Source organism: Sabethes cyaneus, chromosome 3, assembly GCF_943734655.1.
Source record: "Sabethes cyaneus chromosome 3, idSabCyanKW18_F2, whole genome shotgun sequence".
NCBI lineage: Eukaryota > Metazoa > Arthropoda > Insecta > Diptera > Culicidae > Sabethes > Sabethes cyaneus.
In genome coordinates this window covers 107,177,209-107,202,868 of record NC_071355.1, presented here as the reverse complement: position 1 = coordinate 107,202,868, position 25,660 = coordinate 107,177,209, and the positions used below count along the sequence as shown (strand labels likewise).

Below are 25,660 nucleotides of genomic sequence, written 5' to 3'. Positions count from 1 at the left end.
TCTATGATGAACTAGGACCCTTTACCTTTTAGGAGGGAGGGCTCCCATACAAATGAAATACAAATTTCCTTATAATTTGAGTACTAATCAAGTAATTGGAACCAAATTTGGCATGTGGGGCTTTTAGGGGGCAGAAATTTTTTCTATGATGAATTAAGACCCCTCCCCTGTTTAGGAGGGGGGGCTTCTACACAAATGAAATACAAATTTCCTCATAATTTGAGAACTAATCAAGCAAATGGAACCAAATTTGGCATGTGGGAGATTTTGGAGTCTTGAATTTATTTCATGATAGTTAAAGACCTCTCACCTCTGTGGTAGGGGGATATGGTCTCTCATACAAATAAAACAGAATTTTTTGCGAAACTCAAAAACTAATCGAACTTGAGAAATTCGATACTCTTCCATAAGACATTAGTCAATAACAAGACCACAAAAACTATCTATAGTAACACTAGATCATTCAGGACGAGACGGCCGCGAGTGTTGCCGGTGACTCGCCGTCGGAAGCGCCAGCCACTGGGGGGAGGTAACTCCCCGCAGAAATCACTACTGTCTAGGTTTATTTGTTTACCTAGGTCTACCTGGGTTTCCTGGAACGAGCGACAGCGAGTAAGGAGAGGATCGCGAAATGGTACTTTCCACAAAAATGTTTTCCGTGAAATGGTACATTCCGCTTAAGGTTTTTTGCAAAATGATCTTCGGCGAAATGTTGTACAATCATGGCGAATATTACTATCCGCATTCCGGCTATGCAATGAGGGGACAGGGGAGTTGTTTTCTACTTTATTGTGAGGAAAAATTGTAAATTTGTATATTAAACTACCCATTCCTGGTAACTAATAAGCATTAACATAAGCAGCAAATCAGCGTATCTGGCATTTTATACTCCACGTTGTTGTATATTAGCTTTTTGACTGCATAAGTGTTGTAAATTGGCATCCAAAATTGTATTCAAATTCTTCGTGTCGGTAATTAGCTGTAAATTAGCATTGTCAGCACTATAAGAAGGTTATCAGTAAAGTAGCTGTATATTTTGCCAAAATAGCATTTAAGTAGCATTTAAGGCGACTTAAATGCTTATTGGCCTACATTTGAATAGCATTGGTGATGCTTTAATAGTTACGTAACTGCCAAAATGAATCATCTAAGGTTGAACTCCTCAGAAACTTGCAAAACTCGAGATTATGACAAAGATCATCCGAGATTCATGATTTATGTACAACACAGGTTAATTTGTGGCAATACGAAGTCGGGTCAGCTAGTTATACCTATAAAAATGGATTTCTGTCTGTCTGTCTGTCCGTATGTTCCTAATAGAATCGAAAACTACTGAACCGATCGGAGTGAAAATATGCATGAACGGGTTTATGGGGCCAGGGAAGGTTCGTATGATGGTTAGAGACGCCTCCTCCCACTAAGAGGGGGGGGGGGGGCTCCCATGCAAATGAAACACAAATTTCTGCATAACTCGAGAACTAATCAAGCAAATCGAACGAAATTTTACATGTGGGTGCTTTTGGAGACAAGAATTTTTTCTATGATGAATTGAGACCCCTTCTCATTTTAGGAGGGGGGGCTCCCATACAAATGAAATACAAATTTCCTCATAAGTCGAGAACTAATTAGACAAATGGAACTAAATTTAGCATATGGGTGTTTTTGTAGGTAATTTTTTTTCTATGGTGAACTGAAACCCCTTCCCTCTTTAGGAGAGGAATAATGACCCCTCTCCCTTTTAAGAGGGAGGCTAACCGATCGGAGTGAAAATATGCATGAACGGGTTTATGGGGCCAGGGAAGGTTCGTATGATGGTTAGAGACGCCTCCCCCCACTAAGAAGGGGGGGGGCTCCCATGCAAATGAAACACAAATTTCTGCATAACTCGAGAATTAATCAAGCAAATGGAACCAAATTTGACATGTGGGTGTTTTTGGAGACAAGAATTTTTTCTATGGTGAATTGAAACCTCTCCCCACTTTAGGAATCCTATACAAATGAAATACAAATTTCCTCATAACTCGAGAATTAATTCTTCAAATGGAACCATAGTTGGCATGAGGGTGTTTTTGGAGGCAGGAATTTTTTTAAAGATGGTTTGAGACCCCTTACCCCTGTAGTAGGGCGATGAGGACTCTCATATAAATAAAACAGAAATTTCTGAGTAACTGAAAAACTAATCGAACTCGAGAAATTTTAGACTCTTTCATAAAACATTAATCAATAACAACCCACATAGAAATGCATAACGAATATTACTGTAAAAACATTACGGTTACTATGAATTTTACTGTTTACAACACTTTATGCTGTAACTTCACTGTACCGTTTTTGGAAAATTTTTCATATAATGTATTCATATTAATGTAAAAACTTTAAGATTACAATGAATTTTACTGTTTACTACACTTTATGCTGTAACTTCACTGTAACGTTCTTGGAAAAATTTTCATATAATTCGGCAATAATGCAAATTGTTTCGAAGCAGGAAATAATCTCTATCTAAGGTCCAATCCTTGGCAGGTTGAGTTATTTGTAGACACAAATTGTGTCTCTTCCTCCGTCTACTGTAGAAACCACCGATCGAGAAGTTTATTCTAATTCGTTTTACTGACGGGACGACGACACCATGCAGGCGCTTGCGACTTACTTGTTCATCTGTCAACATATTAGCCGCGATTCTTAATGCGGGTGTTCGGGGAAAGGCTCCGTTCCTATGGAATAGACCAACCTCGCTGTTTCTACGTCTTGACATCGAATGAGGTGTCAGGCCATATAATTAAGTTTTTATAACGGTAGATTTTACAATTGACAGAGGGAACGATAGAAGACAGTAATGAAACAAAGAGTCGATAGGATCTAACAGATTGAGATAAGGCGTGAATGGGAAAGAGTGGAATTTGTTTATGTAGGTGTATTGACCTCTAATACTTTCCTAATATGAGCGATGAATGCGGCTCGAAAATCATAATAGTTCGAAGCCTATCAAATTCATTGTCATCACATCTTTTCAAAAACATGAAATACCGTAATTAATCAGCCGGTTTTATTTTGTCCGAATTCCGAAAGCCTATAATTTTTTTTGCAGAACTCACCTTAAATTTTATTGTAACTTCGTTGTAAAACAGTGTAAAACTTACAGTGAATGTACCACAAATTTTACTGTTTTTGGTTTTTATTTGTATGGGAAAAAGCCGAAAAATTTAGTGTTACATCACTTAATCACCCCCTTATTCGCTGTAAAATTGGCGGTTTCCATTAAAATTTACTGTGAAAACAGCGATATTCATGGTAACTTCAGTGTAACTAGTGATGTCCGATTTTTCCAGTTAATCGATTAGTTAATAATCGATTACTTTTTGGGCGGCCAATAATCGACATCGATTAATCGGCGCTATATAATCGATTAGTCGAAATAATCGATTGGTTATAACCTTTACGTCCCGATACCAAAAATAAGGATACTTGCAGTTACACTTTCGGCTCTATCTCCATTGTTGTTCAATTGATTCATATGCAACTAACGTTAAAAGAACTCCATCAAATTGGTCGGTAGATAGCAACGGGATGGCAAGGTTGTCATCTCCCATATATTTGGTGCGTAACCGACATCACTGGCACTGGCATACGAAAAATGGCCTGTTCGCCCTAAGGCAATGTTAAATCGGGTAACAAAACTTGTTGCTGGCTGTACCAAATGATGGCAGTTTAAGATTATTTATGCAGTTTATGAATATTCTTGCGGATTGCGGTTTTGTAATATATTATACATCATATAATATTTTTCTGTTGAATGAGTGAAAATACGACAACAGTTTATCCAGTTTTGGTGAAAGCGGAATGAAAATAGCTGTTCGTTATGCTAAAATTCTAGCGTGCCACACCGGTGGTAAATAGCAGGTTTTTTTCTTGAGCTGTTTTCTTTTCAGCTGGATACCAGGCTTAAGACTTGACCCCTATTTATCGACAGACTTCACATCAGTATTATTAAAGGGCTATTAGGACAATTACGAAGCTAGTGCAACAACTCTACTGATTCTATCTAGAAGCATCGCTTAGCCGAGATTTGAACATACGAATACGACGACCAGTTTGTTAGATCGGCATCGTACCTCGAAACCAACTAAGCGAAACCAACTAACTGGCTAATCACGTGTGGTTAATTTAGTAGCTAAGCGCCAGCCACTGTAATAAATTAAATTTGTTAGAAATTGTTAAATAGTAAAATTTTAAAAAATCCGGCATAATCGATCGACCAGGTAATCGATTATCTAATAATCGGAACATAAAGCAATCGATTAAAAATTAATCGATTATTTTAACAGATAATCGATTAGTTCGATTAATCGAGAAGTAATCGGACATCACTAAGTGTAACTTTTACAAAGATTTTCACTGTTTCAATGTGGTTTTTCAAAGTTTTTCAATGTTTGTAACAGTGAAATTTAATGTTTTTTCACTATACATTTTTATTCGGGAAGACCACCAAAAACTATCAATAGCAACAATTCAGCGCGAGACGGCCATGACTGTTGCCGGCGACCTGCCGTCGGAAGCGCCGGCCACTACAAGGGGCAGCCCCCCGCAGAGATCACCTCTATCTAGGTTTATTTATTTTCCTAGATCTACTGACCTCTATTACTTTCCTTCAGTTGAGTCACCCCTGCGAAATGGCGAAATGGTACTATCTAAGAAAAGATTTTCCGTGAAATGGTGCATGCCGCGTAAGGTCTTTCGCGAAATGGTATTCTGCGAAACTCTATATTTCGCGTTATGGTCAACCGAGAATTGGTGTTCCGCAAAATGGTGTTCGGCGAAATGCTTTGTACTAATGGCGAATATTTAAATGCTATCCGCTTTATTTTATCAGGCTTAGTAATTGGGGCAGATGTTTTCTACTTTACTGCGAGGAAAATTTGTATATTAAAACACCCATGAACTCCTCAGAAACTTGCAAAACTCGAGATTGTGACAAAGGCTATCCGAGATTCACGATTTATGTACAACACAGTTTAATTTGTGGCAATACGAAGTTTGTCGGGTCAGCTAGTTCTTCTTCTTCAGCAGCATAGAGCCGGGGTGGCTCGTGCTGTTTCAAGCACTCGTCTCCATTCAACTCGGTCTTGGGCCACTCGTCGCCAATTTCCTAGTCGTCTCAGAAGTCGCAAATCGCTCTCGGCCTGGTCGAGCCATCGTGCACGTTGGGCCCCCCTGTTCCTGGTGCCGGTGGGGTTGTTGAAGAGGACTATTTTCGTCGCACAGTCGTCCGGCATCCTTACGACGTGTCCGGCCCACCGTAGCCTGCTAACTTTCGCTAGATGTACGATGGGAGTCTCCCCAAGCAGTGCCTGTAGCTCGTGATTCATACGCCTCCGCCACTTTCCGCTTTCAGTTTGTACTCCGCCAAATATCGTCCGCAGCACTTTCCGCTCAAACACGGCAAGGGCGCGTATGTCCTCCGTAAGCAGCGTCACGGCTTCAAGTCCATAAAGAACTACTGGTCTAATAATGGTTTTGTACATTGTTAGCTTGGTGCGGCGGCGTATGCTTCCTGATCGTAGCGTTTTACGAAGGGCAAAGTAGGCCCGATTTCCCGCTTGGATGCGCCGCTGGATCTCCTTACTAGTGTTGTTGTCCGCGGTCACCAGCGATCCCAAATACACGAACTCTTCTACCACTTCTAGTTCGTCGCCGTCAACGGTTACCGTCCGTGGGAGGCGCGCATTTGTTTCCTTTGAGCCTCTTCCTTTCATGTATTTGGTCTTCGACGCATTTATTTTTAGCCCAATTCTCCTAGACTCCGCTTTCAGTCTGGCGTAGATTGCCTCCGCCGTCGCAAAGTTCCTGGCAATGATATCGAAGTCATCTGCAAAGCCTAGAAGTTGGCTACTATTGGTAAAAATCGTGCCTCTCGTTTCGATGCCCGCTCGTCGGATCACCCCCTCAAGAGCGATGTTGAACAGCATGCAGGATAGACCGTCACCTTGTCTCAACCCTCGTCGCGTCTCGAAGGGACTCGAGAGTGTCCCAGAGATGCGTACGAAACACATCACTCGATCCAATGCAGCTCTGATCAGTCGCGTCAGTTTGTCCGGAAAACCGTATTCGTGAATTATCTGCCATAGCTTGTCTCGATCGACTGTATCGTATGCTGCTTTGAAATCAATAAAGATGTGATGCGTGGGCACGTTGTACTCCCGACATTTCTGCAAGATCTGTCGGATATTAAAAATTTGGTCCGTAGTTGCGCGAGCCCCCATGAAACCCGCCTGATAATTCCCTACGAAACCTTGTGCTATCGGTGACAGCCGGCGTAACAGGATCTGGGAGAGTACCTTGTAGGCGGCATTTACCAGCGTAATACCGCGATAGTTGCAGCAGTCTAGCCGATCACCCCCCTTTTTGTAGATGGGACAAACCACTCCTTCCATCCATTCCTCCGGTAGCTTTTCCTCCTCCCAAATCCTCGAAATAACCCAGTGTAGAGCCTTTGCTAGCGTTTCTCCGCCATGTTTATAAAGCTCTGGCGGTAAGCGGTCCTTCCCAGCGGCTTTATTGGTCTTCAGCAACCTGATTTCTCGTTTGACTTCTTGGAGATCAGGTGCTAGGACATCACTATCTTCCATGGGCGCTCCTAGGTTAATTTCCGTTCCGCCTCCTTCTGCGACTTCGCCATTGAGGTGTTCATCGAAGAACTGCTTCCATCTGTCGACCACCTCGCGCTCGTTTGTAATTAGATTCCCTCCCTCGTCCCTACACATGTCAGGTTTCGGTGTGTAGCCCTTCCGAGTTTGGTTCACCTTCTCATAAAACTTGCGCGTGTCTTTGGCTCGGAATAGTTGCTCCAATTCTTCACGATCTCTGTCCTCCTTTTGGCGCTTTTTTCTCCTCAGGATCGTGGTCAACCTGTTCCTAGCTCGTCGGTACTTGGCCCGGTTCTCTCTAGTGGCAATACTTAGATAATTTTTCCAAGCATTTTTTTCTCCTCCACCGCTTGTATGCTTGTGGCATTCCCCATCAAACCAATCATTTTGTGTACTCCGAGGCTCAATACCTAGTGCCGCGGTAGCGGCCTCTCCGATGGCCGAGCGTATTCTGCCCCAACCGTCTTCGAGGTTTGAAGCACCTAACTCCTCGGAAGAAGGCAGTGCCTCATTCAGTACTCGCGCGTAGTTCTCGGCAGCTTGTGGGTTATCTAGCTGCCTGATGTTCAGCCGAGGAGGGCGGCTTTGACGTGTCCGGTATACAGTGGACAGCTTTGAGCGCACATGTACTGCTACTAGGTAATGGTCAGAATCAATATCCGCACCCCGATGGGAGCGTACGTTCGTGATGTTAGAGAAGAACCGGCCCTCTATGAGAACGTGGTCAATTTGGTTCATTGTACGTTGGTCAGGTGATCTCCAGGTGGCTTTGTGGATATCTTTGCGCGGGAAAAAGGTGCTTCGAATCACCAGCGGGTCAGCTAGTCTTATATATAAAAATGGATTTCTGTGTGTCTGTCTGTCTCTCTGTCTGTCTGTCTGTCGGGATGTTCCTTATAGAATCGAAAACTACTGATCCAATCGGCGTGAAAATATGCATGTAGAGGTTTTTGGGGCCAGGGAAGGTTCTTATGATGGTTAGAGACCCTTCTTCCACTAAGAGGGGGGGGGGTCCCATACAAATGAATCACCAATTTCTGCATAATTCGCGAAATAATCAGGCAAATGGAATAAAATTTGGCATGTGGGTGATTTTGGTGACAAGGATTTTTTCTATGGTAAATTGAGACCCCTCCCCTCTTTAGAAGGGGAATTATGAATCCTCTCTCCTTTAAGAGGGGGGGGGGGCTTCCATACAAATGATATACAAATTTCCTCATAACTCGAGAACTAATTAAGCAAATGGAACCAAATTTGGCATGTGAAGGTTTTTGGAGGCAAGAATTTTTTCTATGATGAGTTAGGACCCCTCCCCACTTTAGGAGAGGGGGCTGAAGGTTTTAGGAAGCAAGAATTTTTTCTATGATGAATTAAGACCCCTCCCAATTTTAGGAGGGGGGCTCCTATACACGTGAAAAACAAATTTAATCGTAACTCGAGAACTAATCAATCAAATGGAACCAAATTTGGCATGTGGGGGTTTTTGGAGGCAAAATTTTTTTCTATGATGAATTAGGACCCCTTCCCTGTTTAGAAGGGGGGGGGGCTCCCATACAAATGAAATACAAATTTCCTCATAACTTTAGAACTAACCAAGCAAATGAAACTAAACTTGGCATGTAGGTGTTTTGGGAGGCAAACTCTTTTTCTATGGTGCATTGAGACCTCTCGCCTCTTCAGGAGGTAAATTATGATTCCTCCCTCATATAAAAGGGGATGCTCCCATACAAATGAAATGTGTACAAATTTTCTCATAACTAGAGCTCCATGAACCATGAATATTAATTCATGGTAACTTCAGTGTAACTTACAGAGCTTTTCACAGTTTCTATGACATTTTTAGATGTTTTGTTACAGTGAAATTCAATGTTTTTTCGCTGTACATTTTTATTCGGTTAGTTCTAGTGGAAGACTTCTCTGACCTGTACAGAACGTAATAAACGTTTTGCAGAGAAAAAGTCACAGTTTATATACAGGGTGTTAGGTAGCTTAGTGCAGATATTTCAGGGAGTGATAGAGAATCATATTTGATGAAAAAAATCCTAAGCATATGGCCAAATCTCAATCGTTACAGAGTTATTGAACATTTTTAGTTTTCGGTTTAGTTTACCTTACATTAGCTTGAGTTGTGGCTCTGGTACAAAAACTATGCCAGCTAGCTCAATTCTGTTACTTTCATTCGAAAGCTGAGAAAATTTTCTATTGAAAATGAGTCTTAAACCTTCTACTTCAAGAGATTTAGTAACTTTTTAGAAGCAAAAATCTTTGAAATAAGTGTTACTCAAGGCATTTTTAACGAATTTCTCCTAAAAATATGTGATAAAACTGATTGCGGTGATTCTTCAATTTAAAGCTCTAATTCCATTCTGCAATTCGTTGTTTGACGTAAAACGTCTCTCTCTTTTAGTTTCGTTTTAATTTCAATTTAAACTTATGGTTTTGTGTGCTAAATTAGTGTCTGAAAGCTGGTCGATCTCATACATCACGCATAACACACCAAGGGGTGATATTGCGATTCTCGTTTCGAGTGGTTTTGGTTCGAGACGCCCATTTGTTTAACGTGGTCGAAACGAACCAAAATCACTCGAAACGAGATACGCAATGTCACCCCAGGTTTAATCCTATCGCCGTAAAGAATTTGTGATCTGTTGGGACAAGGAACTTTTAGACCAATCTCGTGTTTTAGTCTTGATCTTGAAATGCGGTCAGGCATATATATTAATATTTTGACGTAGGGCTACGTTTTTGTTTACTATACTGGGACTGGGTAGCACTTTGTGAAAATAGAAATGTAACGTTTGAATGAAAGATTTCAAATGCTTATAACTTCTAAACTACTGAACGAAACTAAACAAATTATATGTCGTTGGATAGATAAAATGAGCAGCAATTTTATGGAGACGTGAGAGAGCAATTTTAAGGGGGGGGCGTAAGAGGGGGGCTCCTATACAAATGAAACACAAATTTCTTCAAACCGATGCATTAGTAACACTAAAAATTGTTTTGTGGAATTTTACAGTGTTGTAGCTTAGTAGTTTGAAGGTAACGCCACAAAAGTAGCATATATTTAGGTATGGTAGGTACGTTAAACTAAACATTTTTTCAAGAAAGTCAATTTGCAATTCTAAATGCGAAGTGCAAATCACGAAAAAATTTTATTTAACCTACATTTATTTTGTTGGTTGCTCTTAAATGGGCCATTGGTAACAAATAACATCAATGCCATAGCAAGTTCAGCGCAAATATGAAGTGTCAGTCGGATGTCTTTCCCTTTAGGCATGAATTGGGGTGGTGTGGGTGTCGAACTACATACATTGTCCATGTCTCACTCATTGGTTTTGGTACTTTTGGTTTTGGTATCTACTTACTGATTGATTCATATTAAAACAACTGAAACTAATCAGAAAGATTTTCAACACAGCCTATTACCTATAATTTAACTATTACTAGCTCTTATTTTCGATATGAAGGCTACTTCAGAGATGTCGCCATCCACGGATGTTTAGTCCGCCAAATTTTGACAATTTCACATCCCTGATGGCAACATGCACGTAGGTTATCGGCATCGATTGATTGTATCCTGCACCGAAAAGCTTTTACTAGTAGCTATCACTGTCGTCTGGTCTCGCTTGTCGCTAGGCTTCCATGTTGACGAAATTTGATCTTGTTTCTACATAAATTTTCACTATTAAGCGTATGAAAGATTATTATGGGTATGTAACTATAAAATTACTGGTCATTTTATCCATCCAACGACATTTGAATTGTCTGTTTCGTTCAGTAGTATAGAAGTTATAAGCATTTGAAATCTTTCATTCAAACGTTACACTTCTATTTTCGTTTTCACAAAGTGCTTCCCTATCCAGAATAGTAAACAAGGACGTAGTCCTACGTCAAATTTCTTGCCTTTTAAAGTCCCCACATGCCAAATTTGGTTCCATTTGCTTGATTAGTTCTAGAGTTATGAGGAAATTTGCATTTCATTTGTATGGGAGCCCCCTCTCCTTCCAAGAAGAGGAAGGGGTCTCAGTGCACCATAGAAAAAATTCTTACCTCCAAAAACCCGCACATGTCAAATTTGGTTCCATTTGCTTGATTAGTACTCGAGTTATGAGGAAATTTGTATATTATTTGTATGGGAGCCCCTCCTCCTAAAGAGGGGAGTGGTCTCAATTGACCATAAAAAAAATTCTTACCTTCTGAAAGCCATACATTCAAAATTTGGTTCCATTTGCTTGGTTTGTGCTAGAGTTATGAGGAAATTTGTACAGGTATACCTCGATAGTACGTACACCCGCGTATCGTTTAGCGTACGTACTATCGAAACGTACGTTATATCGAATCATAATTTTTAATGTCAAGTATTGTTTTTATTATGTTAAATATTGCCTAAAATTTCCAAATTTTAATATATTATAAAATAAATAATTATTTTGGGAGCGTGTAGGGTGCTATATCTCTACATATTTGAGTTGGTAAGCGGCAACTTATCAACTTAGGACCCATTGCTTCAAGAAATGGTTAATTGGTTTCACTGTTCCTGGTTGTTGCTGTCAGGTATTGTCACCAGTTAGCAATGTGTGATTATCTACGTCTTCATTAAAATTGCCAAGAATTTGGAATGGTTTGGCAATGGTCAATGTTCCTAATTTAATTCTAATGATTATTGAAGCGAATTTTTATTCTCAGTTTTCGTTAATAGTGTTTGAGGTGTTCTAGTTCGGAATATTTTATTGCGAGGGATCAGCATCGCTTGCTTTTGTGTCTCGTTCATTGCAAAACTTTGACAACAAAATTTTTTCGGAGCCGTGACAATTACCCAGTTTTAAATTCGAGCCAGTAGTTTGGACTTTGGAATAGTAGTTTGCATTGTAATTTACAATACAATTTACAATTTGACTCAGGTGAAGGGCCGAGATCGCAGAGCAGCAAATTTTTGTATGTAACGATTTGTAAACGAATTAGAACGCGTGATTTTGATGACCACCTCGATGTCGTTATCTTAATTTTGCTAGAAACCTCATCCTCATCTAACAAGACGGATGCAATATTATTCGCCCACACAGTGGATTCCCGCGGAACTAGTTTATGTTTTGCTTACGGAAATAAATGTCCAAGGCATAATATTCATATCATCGAAACGAACTCAGGCCCAAATACGTCGCATACGCTTTCTAAACGACTATTTATTTGCAATGGTAATCGCGAAAAGTAGAGATGAAATGTATTCGCTGACGCGTTGTTTCGTTGGATCATATCATCTACCCAGATGAACCCTGATCTGTACCTTCCCCTACTAACATAAATCCTATCCCGTGATACTTGTGGAGATGCAGTGGTACCCGCGGTCTCTAGCAACAACAAGTATCGGACTAATATTCCTTCCTTTTCCCATGTAGTACAGCCTTATGGTCGTGGCCGGCGGCATTATTGGTCAATTTTCAAAGTATTGAATCTGTAGAAGTTGCACAACGAGTATGTCATGCTACTCCCAAGCACCATTCAATTGGTTCTTTGTGCAACCTTACTGGTTCGGCCAATCACGGAGTGCAACTACGGGCAGTCTACCTAAGCTAAGCTAATTATAAAATAAATAATTATCTTGGCAAAATTATTTTAGAAAAAATACTACCAATGTTAAAAAATAGTTGAAAAGTAAAGCAAAAGGAATCCAAAAACTTTAGTTTTTTGCAAAATTCTCTCTCAAATTGAAAATTTACATATTTTAATCGAATAAATCTAGGCAAACGTTTGGTACATAGTTGTCAATATAAGCTGAAATGTTCGAATCTCGGCTAGACGGTGCTGCTAAATAGAGTCAGTAGGATTGTTGCACTAACCCCGTAACTGTCCTGTACTTTAACAGCCGGCTGCGAAGTCTGTCGATAAAGAAGGGTCAAATCTTAGAAAGATGTTGCCCAAGGCTATGCTTTATGGAACAGACGTGCTTTTATTTTTGCAGCTTGCGCTTGTAAATAAAAGCTTAACTGACCAATCTTCGAAATTTTGAAAAAATTTGCATTTGTGTTTTACTCTATAACAAAATTAATATGGATAGTTTAATTACTAGCGCAACGTGATTTTTCCTCCAAAGAAAGTAAAATAATTCTTATATAATGACGCACAACTTATATATTCATAAATTAGTCAGTTGCTTGCAGTCTCATTTTTCCACACTTCACTTTTGTCCATCGTATTACACGTATTTGACGAACACCAGTATCTGCAAACAAACGAATATAACATTACCTACTGTTCCCCCCATCGCAGTTGGAAAGATTGTGAATCACAGAAAAGGTTAATTCCCCAAAAGCAAAAATCTGCAAAGTCAGAATGCTAAAAAATAACTGTTATTTAGAACGTATATTTGATTAATTTACTATTTAGAAACTGTTTTTAATTTTAAAATAATGGTTTTTACATAACAGAAATAACTGATATTATTCAAATATTTAGAATTATTGAATACGTATTTGCTTGTATTGACTCATAAATATTCATAAAAAAGTTTCTGCTTTATACAGAAAATAAAAAAAATCATTGCTGGAAAATGTACGTACTATCGAGGCAAAATGTACGTATTATGGAGGGTACGTAATATCGAGGGTACGTACTAACGAGGGTACGTACTATGGAGGTATACCTGTATTTCATTTGTATGCGTGCCCCCCTGTTAGAAGGGGAAGAGGTTTCAGTACACCGTAGAAAAAAATCCTGCCTTCTGAAACACCCACATGCCAAATTTGTTTCCATTTGCTTGATTAGTTCTCGAGTTTTGAGGAAATTTGTGTTTCATTTGTATAGAAGCGCCCCCCTCTTACGCCCTTCTTAAAATTGTTACCCCCCTATAGAATTGCTGGCCATTTTATCTATCCAACGACATATAAATTGTTCAGTTTCGTTCGGTTGTTAAGTAGTTATTAGCATTTGAAATCTTTCATTCCAACGTTACACTTCTATTTTCGTTTTTACAAAGTGCTACCCAGTCTTAGTATAGTAAACAAAGACATAGTCCTACGTCAAAAAATTTGCATGTGGGGGCTTTTGGAGGTGAATTTTTTCTATGGTGCACTGAGACCCCTTCCCCTTCTAAGAGAGAGGGGGGGCTCCCATACAATTGAAATACAAATTTCCTCATAACTCTAGAACCTATCAAGCAAATGGAACCAAATTTGGCATGTGGGGGTTTTAGAAGGCAGGAATTTTTCTACGGTGTACTGAGACTCATCCGTCTTTTATCAAGGGGGGCTCCTATACAAATGAAACACAAATTTCCTCATAATTCAACAACTAATTCAGCAAATGAAACCAAAATTTGGCATGTGGGGGTTTTTGGAGGGATTTCTATGATGAATTAGAACCTTTTCCTCCTTTATCAAGGGGGATCCCACACAAATGAAATAAAAAGTTTCCTCACAACTCAAGCACTAATCAAGCAAATGGAACCAAATTTGGAGGCATGGACTTATTTTATGATGGTTTGATACCCCTCACCCCTGTGGTAGGGGATAAAGACTCTAATACAAATAAAATAGAAATTTTTGCGTATGTGCCATATTTTCTGCTATGTAACAAGCGGTACTTCTTATTTGGGAGTAAATGTGTTTTTGTGAAAAACGAACATTGGAAGAACTGGGAAAAATGATATGCAAACAGTATATTGCTAATTTCCCACTCTTTCGTATGCGTTGAATTATAACCGTCGCGGGCGAAACCGTTGACAGAATCGTCGCGGGGCAAATATCGCTTATTTTGTCAAGTAAATCAATAGCTTACATGCTAGACAAGCATAATATAAACTTATAACTTACATACACCCAGCAGATTCTTTTTGCGACGATTTCAGGCTGTCAGAAAAGTGAGTAGCGCTTTTTGTTACCAAAGAAATGGGCATTAACAAGCGGTAAGCTGTGAAAGTAAACTAGTAAAACCTTCTCGGAACAAAAGACAGTGAATCGACGCCGCTAACTTAGGTACCTGTTGCCATTCATGTCAAAAGAGAAGGACATTCGAATGGCACGTCATATTTGCGATGAACGTGCTTTAGCTTTAATGTTATTTGTAAACAATGGCCCTTTTAAAGACAACAAGTGAGTTAAAGTAAAATTATTGAAACATTGAAATATTCAATACAATAATCTGTTGGTTGTTCATTCATTACTATTTCAACCTTTATAATACACACAAGTGATTTTTAAAAGAAGTCTCTATGTCTCAATGGCAGCAGGCGTTGTACTTATGAACCCCCGTCCACGTATTTTCAAAGTCATCATTGCATTCAATGAAGAATTGAATCTGAATAATTCGCTCTTCTCTTTTCACTTAATTCACATTCACTTAAACAATGGCACTCACAGATTCTTATAAACATATGCAGATTCTTATAAACATACAAAAGCCAGAAACGCAGTCTACATTAGTCTTTGATCTAATGATCTCATATAGTCCTACGTGACCCTTTTGTACAACCCCTAGGGCTGTATACCTTGTAGTTTTCAACGATACACTCAAAAAAATCGACACGAAGAAAAATCGAAATCATGTAAAATTTTGTACAGCAACTTACGTGAACTTCATGTACTAGTTAATGGGAAAATTGATAAAATTTACCGGGGTTGCACGTAAACTGGTTAGTATGAGTGCGAGTTACCAACAATTCACGTGAATGTTACATAAAAAATGTGATGGATGAGAATTACCTATGTTTTCACGTAAACTTGACGTGCTGATTTTTTTGAGTGTAATTCACAGGTCTGCATAAAAAAACTGCATAGGGTTTTTCAACTGATTCTTATAGATTTTTGGCCACTGAATTCAGAAAAAATAATAAAAATTGTCCATCACGTCACGTTTACATGCAATACTTGTTGAATAATCTTGAAAGTTGGTTTTAGACATAAAGCAGCAGAAATATCCCGGATGTAATTTACAATAAAAAAATTATTTTTACATCAGAATTTGTTTATTTGTTTATTGTTGATTACAGTCTTCAGTGCAGTACAGACTAGTATTACTCAAATTGATCTAATTTTCTGGAATAATTATTGCATTTCTAAACCTACTTTTGCTAATATTAAAGTCAAATAAATGGTTTACTTCATTGAAATGCCTACAACAAACATGAAGCGGGTTATTATGGCCATACGTTGTTCGATGCGTCGGGGTCCAAAGTAACGCGTAATTTCGCAGACTACGACGAGGCGCGTGGATGTTCAACTGCTCCAGGAGGTAACTGCTATCGACGGCCCCCGGTATTTATTAATGTAAACCTTTCCTTGTTTTGGAAGAAAACCATATATGATTGAGAAACTATGGAGAATATTATTTTAAAGCAGAGTTGGTCCGTTCAAATACGCTCACTTGTGCTCAGTCAACTGTATTGCCTTATAGAAGCAAATTCGGTAAAAGTCATTTATGAAACATCTGTAGAGCTGAATGCAATCTACAATCTTTCAGAACTGAGGACTCCATTCTATTTACGCAGTAATAGTGTTGCAACTTTATCCTTAACGCGAACAACCATTTTATTTAAACAAGGTTTAAAGGCCATTTCTATTATAAATGGAAAAAATAATGCACTACTCTATTCAGCAAATTTGTAGATTACATTCGGTTGTACAAATGCTTCATACATGTTTTTTACAGATTTTGCTTCTATGAGGCACTGCAGTTGAATGTGCGTAAGTTAGCGTACCTGAGTAAAGCAACCCTGTATTGAAGAGAAAAAAATAGTAAAGGTAAAATATTTTAGTCCAGTAGTATTTTTCCTGTATTTATTAAGTAAAAATTTACAAAAATAATAAAAAAGATCTTATTTAGGGTCTTTATTACGAATCTGTGATAATAATTTTTCCACCCAATTTATGACTTTTCCAAATAAAATGCATAATTTGAAAAAAATCTGTATGTGATGGAGAGAAACGCTAATCAGTTTTGGATTCAGCAATACATATAATTCACCTAAAGTATCTCATGCATCTGGAAAAAAATTATTTTTTGCAGACCTGTGTATTAGTTGATCCAGACTATATCACGTCCCTGTACTTTTTTTTTATTTCAGACTTGTCACTGAGGTCTTCGTACAAAATAATGGTTTAATGAGGGTCTGTTGAAATCTCACTTCTGCAAATATGTATAAATTACTTGGTGGATTAAAAGGCTACTTCAAGAGGCAGGATATCTATATTGATAATCCGATATTCCGCTTGCATAATACTTTTACAACTGCACTACTTTTGGCATGTAGTCTTATCATTACTGCAACTCAATATGTTGGGCAACCAATTAGCTGTATAGTCAACGGGATTCCTACTCATGTCGTCAATACGTTTTGCTGGATTTCCAGCACCTTTACTATGCCAGATGCCTTCAGGAGAGAGGTTTAAGCGTTATATTAAATGTCATCATTAACCCTATTAAAATTTTTTAAAACTATTCTAGGTTGGCCGAGAAGTGGCCCATCCTGGTGTAGCAAATGATTTCAACGATGAAGAAGCGAAAAAATATTATACATATTATCAATGGGTGTGCTTTGTTTTGTTCTTTCAGGTTGGTAAATTTTTATAATAAACCACACTGTTTGTGTTAGATTTATTGCTTGGTTCTTATTTTATGATTATATTAAACATTTTATTAACATGTGCTTAATCATTTAAAACAATTTATTGACATTTTAGGCAACCGCTTGCTACCTACCGAAGGTGTTATGGGAAGCAACTGAAGGTGGACTGATGCGAACTATCGTGATGGGATTAAATGTAGCAGTTTACAGAGAAGAAGAAAAATGTGCGAAAAAACAAGCTCTTATAGAATATGTCTTGAAACGGTTAAGAGTAAGTTTATGTTATGAAATTTTTGATCTGATTTATGTCGTTCATAGATAAGGGGTGTAAATTATGTTCATTTGTGAGATCCAGGTTACTACAACATTATTTCAATTTTATGGCAGAACCTTGCATAAATCCCTCAGCTTAGATAAAAGATTGATCCTGTTAGATCCTCTGTGTTTCATCACTTTCTTCTACCGTTCCCTCCGTTAACTTCTGTTATAAAAACTAAATTATATGCCTGACCTCATTTCAAGGTCAAGACAAGATTGATCTATTACGACAGATAGTTGATTGCTTTGTTTTTTATGGATCAGTTTGAACTTTATTTTTTATGAATTTTTTAACTTTGCTGATTTTTTGTCTTTCAAGTTCTGATTTTTTTAATAAAACTTTTGAATTTTGAAACTTTAAAAGATCTTACTGAGATATTAGGGGCGGTATGGGGGGTTGGTGAAAATTTGGAAAAAGTCCTTACGTAATTAGTGCACAGCCCCTTCCGTTGTTTAGCATAAACATATACAGTTGGATTTCGAATTTGGCATGGTTCGATTTCGGCATGGTTCGATTTTGGCATGCCTCGATTTTGGCAACAAAAGTATTCGTTTTTGGCAACACAAGCTATTTCACTTACAAAAATATGCTTAAATATCAACCAGTTTCTGCATACATGCTTAAAATGACGAAAAAATTATGCCCTCAGAATGGGGGGCCGCCCATTTGGTATAAAGTCATTTGGCATAATGCTATTTGGCATAACACCAATTGGCATAATCATAAGGGGCCATTTGGCATAATGCCATTTGGCATAACGCCATTTGGCATAATTTCTCAAGCATTATTTTATGACCTAATGGTCGCTTTCCTAGATGATTCAGAGCGAGCCGGTCGTAGGAAACGGCGAGTGTTCGCCGGTGACCCGCCGTTGGAAGCGCCTGCCACTGCGGCGGGGAAGCCCCCCTGCAAAAATCACATCTGTCTAGGTTTATTTCTGTATTTCTGTTTTCCTGTAACATCTTTGAAAGTAGTATGGGTTCCCTGCACTTTCAAAAGTGGATGCTACATTAACATTCCTACGCACTTCCCCTGCGGTTGTTCGGACGTAGCCAGGTATATAATGTGATTGTATAATCATATACGATATGTGTGCAACAACATCTGCTAATGCTAATGCTAATGTTAATTGTCTTCAAAAGCAAATGGTGTCATGTTGATTCTGACATTTGAACCATTTTTAATTTGCACGTCGTGAAAACCAGCGGGGTTCAAATTAAAAAGTGTTCAGATTAAAAACGATCAAACGAACGGGGGTCCACGGTATATATAGTGCCTATATAGAAAATTGGCGGCACTCTAATTTTATTTATAGAATTCTTATCAGAACGCACAAGAAGCCACGTATGACAAGCTATTCAGTAAGCTGAATTTTAAAAAAACATCTGCAGAACCTACAACGAAAAGGAAGGTTTAAAGGAAAAACCGAAAGTGGCTAACGTTATTGTATTAGTGCGACAAACATTATACAGTACATCTTATGTACTCGATAAAAACCTTAACGTTTGTTTGAATATTGCGTTAGTATTGGTAATATATGCCAAATAGCAGAGCTTTCAAACATAAACAGAGCTGATCCGCAACTAACCGCACCGACTACGAACATCCCGAAATATGGTTCGTTTTCTTTATCAAGGCATTCTAATTCGTTCAAGATTTGCAGCAGCGGCTGAATAATGCATACACTCAAAATATTCTGCACATAACTAATAGTAAATTTTCATATGAAATTCCATATAAACACAATCCTCCCAGAAATACACATAAAAATTATACGCAAATGAAAACTATTTGCAAATTTTTCGCGTGCACATAAATGATAACTATTTGCCGCATAAAGATCATTTATTGGACACATTGCAAAAATGTATATGTGGGACACATAGAAAGGATTACCTACGAATGGCCGAAACACAAATGGCCGAATCACGAATGGCCGAAACACAAATGGCCGAATCACAAAAGGCCGATACACAAATGACCGAATATTCTAGTCGGCCAAAAATATTCACGGCCTTCAACCTGCAACTAGTCAGTAAACCTAGGAAAATGCATGCACCTAAATAGAAGTGGTTTCTGCAGGGGGCTGCCCCCCGCAGTGCCGGCGCTTCCGACGGCGGGTCACCGACGCACACTCGCGGCCTGCGACCGTCTCTCCCTGAATCGTCTAGGAAACATTTGCTACTAATACGGTAAATAGGTGTCGCACCTTATAATGAACGAAGTTCATTTGCGCTTCGAGGAACAAAGAAATATCAATCATTTATACTCTATAGTAGATAATTCTGTTGCTTATTTTGTTTTTTGTTTGATTAAAGTTATTGGTTAACTACTTGCCAATTTTTGTTTTTATTAAATAATTATTTAGGCATTCCGAAAAAATTCGGCCTTTCGTGATTCGGCCATTCGTGATTCGGCTATTCGTGATTCGGCCTTTCGTGATTCGGCCTTCTGTGACTGTTGTTGAAATTCGGCCATTTGGATTTCGGCCATTCGTGATTCAGCCATTTGTGTTGCCCCATAGAAACTATGCAAAAAATTTTCTCATTGTAGGATTAACAGGATGGTTAATTAAGGAGACATAGTACTTTTTCAATTTAAAAAACTCGAGGTATACAGCCCTAAAGGTTGTACGAAAGGGTGACGTAGGACTATTAGATTAAAGACTAATGTAAACTGCATTTCTGGCATATGTATGTTTATAAGAATCTGTGAATGCCATTGTTTAAGTGAATGTTTAAAAGAGAAGAGCGAAATATTCAGATTCAATTCTTCATTGAATGCCATGGTGCCTTTGAAAATACGAGGGGTTCATAAGTACAACGCCTGCAATCATTGAGGCATAGAGATTTCTTGTCAAAATCACTTGTGTGCATCATAAAGGTTGAAATAGTAATGAATGACTAGCCCACAGATTATTGTATTAAAAATGATTATGCGTAACTAGACATGCGTCAATAATCTTACTTTAACTCGCTTGTGGCCTTTAAAAGAGCCATTGGTTACAAATAACATTAAAGCCAACGGACGTTCATCGCAAATATGACGTGCCATTCGAATGTCCTTCTCTTTTGACATGAATGACAACAGGCACGTAAGTTAGCGGCGTCGATTTACTATCTCTTGCTCCTCGAGGGTTTTACTAGTTTACTTTCACAGCTTACCGCTTGTTACAAAGCAGAAAATATGGCACATACGCAAAAATTTCTTTTTTATTTGTTTGAGAATCCTGATCCTCCTACCACAGGGGTGAGGGGTCTCAAACCATTATGAAATAAATTCATGCCTCCAAAAACCCTCACATGCCAAATTTGGTTCCATTTGCTTGATTAGTTCTCGAGTTATAAGGAAATTTGTATTTTATTTGTATGGAAGCCCCCCCTTCTTAGAAAGGGGTCTCAGTACACCATAGCAAAAATTCTTGCCTCCAAAAACCCCCAGATGCTAAATTTGGTTCCTGTTGCTTGATTAGTTCTCTAGTTATGAGGAAATTTGTATATTATTTATATGGGAGCCCCACTCCTAAACAGGGGAGGGGTTTCAATTCACTATAGAAAAAATTCTTGCCTTCTGAAACCCCCACATGCCAAATTTGGTTCCATTTGCTTGATTAGTTCTAGAGTTATGAGGAAATTTGCGTTTCATTTGTATGGGAGCCCCCCCCCCCTCTTAGAAGGGGAAGGGGTCTCAGTGCACGATAGAAAAAAACCCTATCTTCCGAAACCCCCACGTGCCAAATTTGGTTCCATTTGCTTGATTATTTCTCGAGTTTTGAGAAAATTTGTATCTCATTTGTATAGGAGACCCCCCCCCCCTCTTACGCCCTCCTTAAAATTGCTCTCTTATCCCGCCCATAAAATTGCTGGTCATTTGATCTATAGCTCTGTAGCTATTAGAATTTGAAATCTTTCATTCAAACGTTACACTTTTATTTTCGTTTTCACAAACTGCTACCCAGTCCCAGAACAGTGAACAAAGACGTAGTCCTACGTCAAAAATCAAAAGTTTTCTAATTGATTATATCCCGGACTCGATCATCTGGGTGTTCACTTTTATTTTCAGCCCGGGTAATCCAATCCCCGGATAATCGAGTCCGAACTGTATTTCGTAAGATCAACATTTTGAGTACAGTCGTTCCACAATTATGGGTCACTTAACGAATCGTCGTATTATAAAATAAATTATCCATTTTAAAGCAAACCGTTTACCGGCACAAGTATATATTCTGATTATCATACATTTGATTTATAATTTTAAACATATTTTAGCTAGTATTTTATCTTCAAATTGCATAAATTGGGAAAAGAGTGCGGATCTAACTAAAACCACAATTATGGGTCAAAATTCGCACCGTAACAATTATGGTTCAATTTGGTACATATTATTAATCACTCAAAAATAATGCTCCTAAACGGAGATTTGAGGCTGTTAAGATTTCGATAAAATTTTACCAAGTTAGGTGCGTTTTTTAAGTGTGCTGATTCACTCATAACTTTTATTGCAAAACTTAGTTTGCTTCAAAATCTCTGTTATGATCTGAACGCTATTATTTATTTTATTGTTGAAGCTTTAAATTAGCCTCATGGATGAAAAAATTTACTGCATTGGACTAAACTACTTGTAAAAAGTAGTCATGGACCTGTTTTTGTCAATATCATGATCTTATGAGAGTTCTGTAGTGCACTACCTCCTGAAATCCGAACAAAACAAAGGGAAATCAGGTTTTGTTCTTTTATCATTCATCATTTCAGAATTTTTACAAATCTCGTGCAAGTAAATTTAAAAAAATTCTTCTCCTGCTGTTAAACTTGGGCTAGGACCAGTTTTTTTTTATGTTTGGAGAAGATTGTTTGTATCGCTGAACGGTTGAAAATGGTATCCAATATTTCTCCACTGTTTAACGAATTTTGTCGGTTTTTGCGTAGTCCTTCAATAGTACGAACTAAATCGTGTTAAACTTGTGTAGGGTGAGAACACTATATGGTATTCTACCTTCAATTGGATACTCTTTTTACTGCCTCATGCCTATGTGAGAGTAAGTGATCAAGATATTTCGTCATTGTGTGTCGAGCAGCTAACGAGGTAAGACGTGTGTTGGAGGTAATTGCGCAATGGGTGAGTTACAGTGATAGACTAGACTGCACATTTGGCGACCGTGACAGGTTTTGCTACGGATTACATATATAATTCAACGATATTGGAATTAAAAACAAACGGTAGTGTTTAAAAATGGCATGGAAATCACCCATTGCTAGTTTGAACAATTCGTGTGCGGAAATGGCTTAACTAAAAATTAAAGATAAATTTATGCACGGAAGCAGTGGTTGGAGAATTCGCGAAAAAGTGATCATTTGAATCGATGAACATCCCTCATGAACATACACTATTCGCCTGCCTCGCCGATAATGCACGCATCAGCTAAGAATTTTATCACGAACAGAACCTCAATGCGAACATCAGAATTCGTTCAAAAATTGATAATTGAACATTGAGTGTGTTCGATTTATCGGATATAGAAAGCCCGGGGACGCCGGAAAGTATTCAAAATAATATTACCACGAAAAGGGAATAGTTTAAAGTAGTGTTAGCGGCTTCACAAGCAGCAGAAAGCAGTAATTCGCACTTTTGCGTTGCTCACGATATTCGTATATCCAGTGATGCAATGAAGCGTGAGTGTATGTTGCTCATTGTTGTAGGCGAATTGAACCACTCGCGTAGCTGTTTTATCATGATAAAAACCGTTTGCCGATGCTCGGCGCATCTATTTATTTTGCGAGTTTTCCAACCTCTGCACGGAAGTGATGAGCTCTCGCAGTATCGCGATACCTAAACATCATTTATTTTTATTATTTTTGTAAATTTTTACTTAATAAATACCGGAAAAATGCTATTGGACTGAAATATTTTATCATCACTATTTTTTGACGTAGGACTACGTCTTTGTTTACTATACTGGGACTGGGTAGCACTTTGTGAAAACGAAAATAGAAATGTAACGTTTGAATGAAAGATTTCAAATGTATTGCATATCTAAGTTGTTCACTTCACTCGCGGATTTTGCGTGCGTAACGAGGCGGACTATTCGCGACAGATTCCTGCCAGCAGGGCCTAAGCTCTCTAATGACAGCCCATGGGTCCGAAAGGCCTAGAAGGTCACTAGAAGCAGAATGTCATCTATTAGCGCAGCCCTTAGGTCCGGAAGGCCAAGGGGGCGCAATAAAAACTTCCTAGCTTAAAGATGGATATGAATCAATTCAATTCGTTTATTCAAATACTGTTCTATTAATACTCGAATTGTGACATCGTCACAAATCGATATTTTGGAATCGATACTTGATGGTTTACAATGTTTCTTAATGTTAAAACGAGATGGACTACCGAGACAGCGGGTATCGAAAAAAGGTTCTATATATTTAATTGTTCAATTGCGCTATGTACGTAATGCTTGTAATGTGACCCTTTGCCGAACACAGTTCGATGCCGGACCACCACCAGCGTGGTCAGCATAAAATGTACAGCCGATCAACGGTGCTGGTGCATCGCGGCGGACGGAAGAGTTTGGCTATGTTCTTATGACTCATTTCTTACTGTTTGTTTACTGTTTAAATGATGATCAATTTGGATGGCGTACGTATAGTACACCTCCCCCTTTTTTGAATAATGATAGTGAAACGAAATTATTCACAAAAATAGAGCTAAAAGTTAAAGTTAAAAGCTGTCTCAGTATCTTTACAATAATTTTGGTTTTTGTATCACTGTATAAAGTTTTGTTTGTATTTGCTGAAATAATACTTATTTAATTTTTCAATAAAAGCACTTAATTTTTCTGCAATAACAATATATAATGATTTCTGATTGATTACACTAATAATTTTTTTTTCTCCGAATATAAAAAATTTTTTGCTTCACTTTAATTTGACATTTGACAAAAAAATATTTTTTACAATATAGATTTTTCTAATTTTCACTTTCATATGTATTTTTGATAGTTTATAAGTTTCTTAAGTATTGATTGTAGTATTGATTCATGATTTTTCTTGTTGGATCTTGTTTTATATAAATGTTTAAATTGTCTGTATCACTTTTCCTTCATTAGTTTTGAAAATTGTTGATATATATATTTTTTTATAACTACTAAACTACTGAACGAAACTGAACAATTTATACGTCGTTGGATAGATAAAATGACCAGCAATTTTACAGAGGGGTAAAAGCAATTTTATGGAGGGCGTAAGAGGGGGGCTCCTATACAAATAAAACAAAAATTTCCTCAAAACTCGACAACTAATCAAGCAAATGGAACCAAATTTGGCATGTGGGGATTTTTAGAGGCATGAATTTATTTTATGATGGTTCGAGACCCCTCACCCTTGTGGTAGGAGGATAAGGACTTTCACACTAATAAAACAGAAATTTTTGCGTTTTTGCCATATTTTCTGCTTGTAACAAGCGGTAAGCTGTGAAAGTAAACTAGTAAAACCTTCTCGGAGTAAGAGACAGTAAATCGACACCGCTAAATTAGGTGCCTGTTGCCATTCATGTGAAAAGAGAACGACATTCGAATGGCACGTCATATTTGCGATGAATGTGCTTTGGTTTTGATGTTATTTGTAACCAATGGCTCTTTTAAAGGCCACAATGGAGTTCAAGTAAGATTATTGAAAAATGTCAAGCTACGCATAATCATATTTCATACAATAATCTCTGGGCTGTTCATTTATTATTATTTCAACCTTTATGATGCACACAAGTGATTTTTAATAGAAATCTCCATGTCTTAATGGTTGCAGGCGTTGTATTTATGAACCCCCTCCACGTATTTTCATAGCTACCATTGCATTCAATGAAGAATTGGATCTGAATATTTCGCTCTTCTTGTTTAAACATTCAATTAAACAACAGAACAGAACAACGCGCACTCACGGATTCTTATAAACATACATATGCCAGAAATGCAGTTTACATTAGTCTTTGATCTAACGATCTGATATAGTGCTACGTCACCCTTTCGTACAACCCTTAGAGCTGTATACCTTGTAGTTTTTCTCTTCAACACAGCGTTACTGTACCTAGGTGCGCTCACTTACACACATTTAACTGCAGTGCCTCACAGAAGCAAAATCTGTAAAAAACATG

General features: G+C 38.1%; 1 protein-coding gene across 2 annotated transcripts in view; it reads left to right on the top strand.

Moving 5' to 3' along the window:
* The window catches only part of LOC128742454 (innexin inx1), a 46,337-nt gene that overhangs the window by 13,760 nt on the left and 6,917 nt on the right, over positions 1 to 25,660 (top strand). For both annotated transcript variants that reach the window (XM_053838824.1, XM_053838823.1), the window contains 3 exons: positions 16,705 to 17,023; positions 17,085 to 17,192; positions 17,321 to 17,476. In XM_053838824.1, coding sequence (XP_053694799.1) covers positions 16,775 to 17,023; positions 17,085 to 17,192; positions 17,321 to 17,476 — 513 coding nt within the window. In that variant the 5' untranslated portion in view covers positions 16,705 to 16,774. The remainder of the gene's footprint in view (positions 1 to 16,704; positions 17,024 to 17,084; positions 17,193 to 17,320; positions 17,477 to 25,660) is intronic.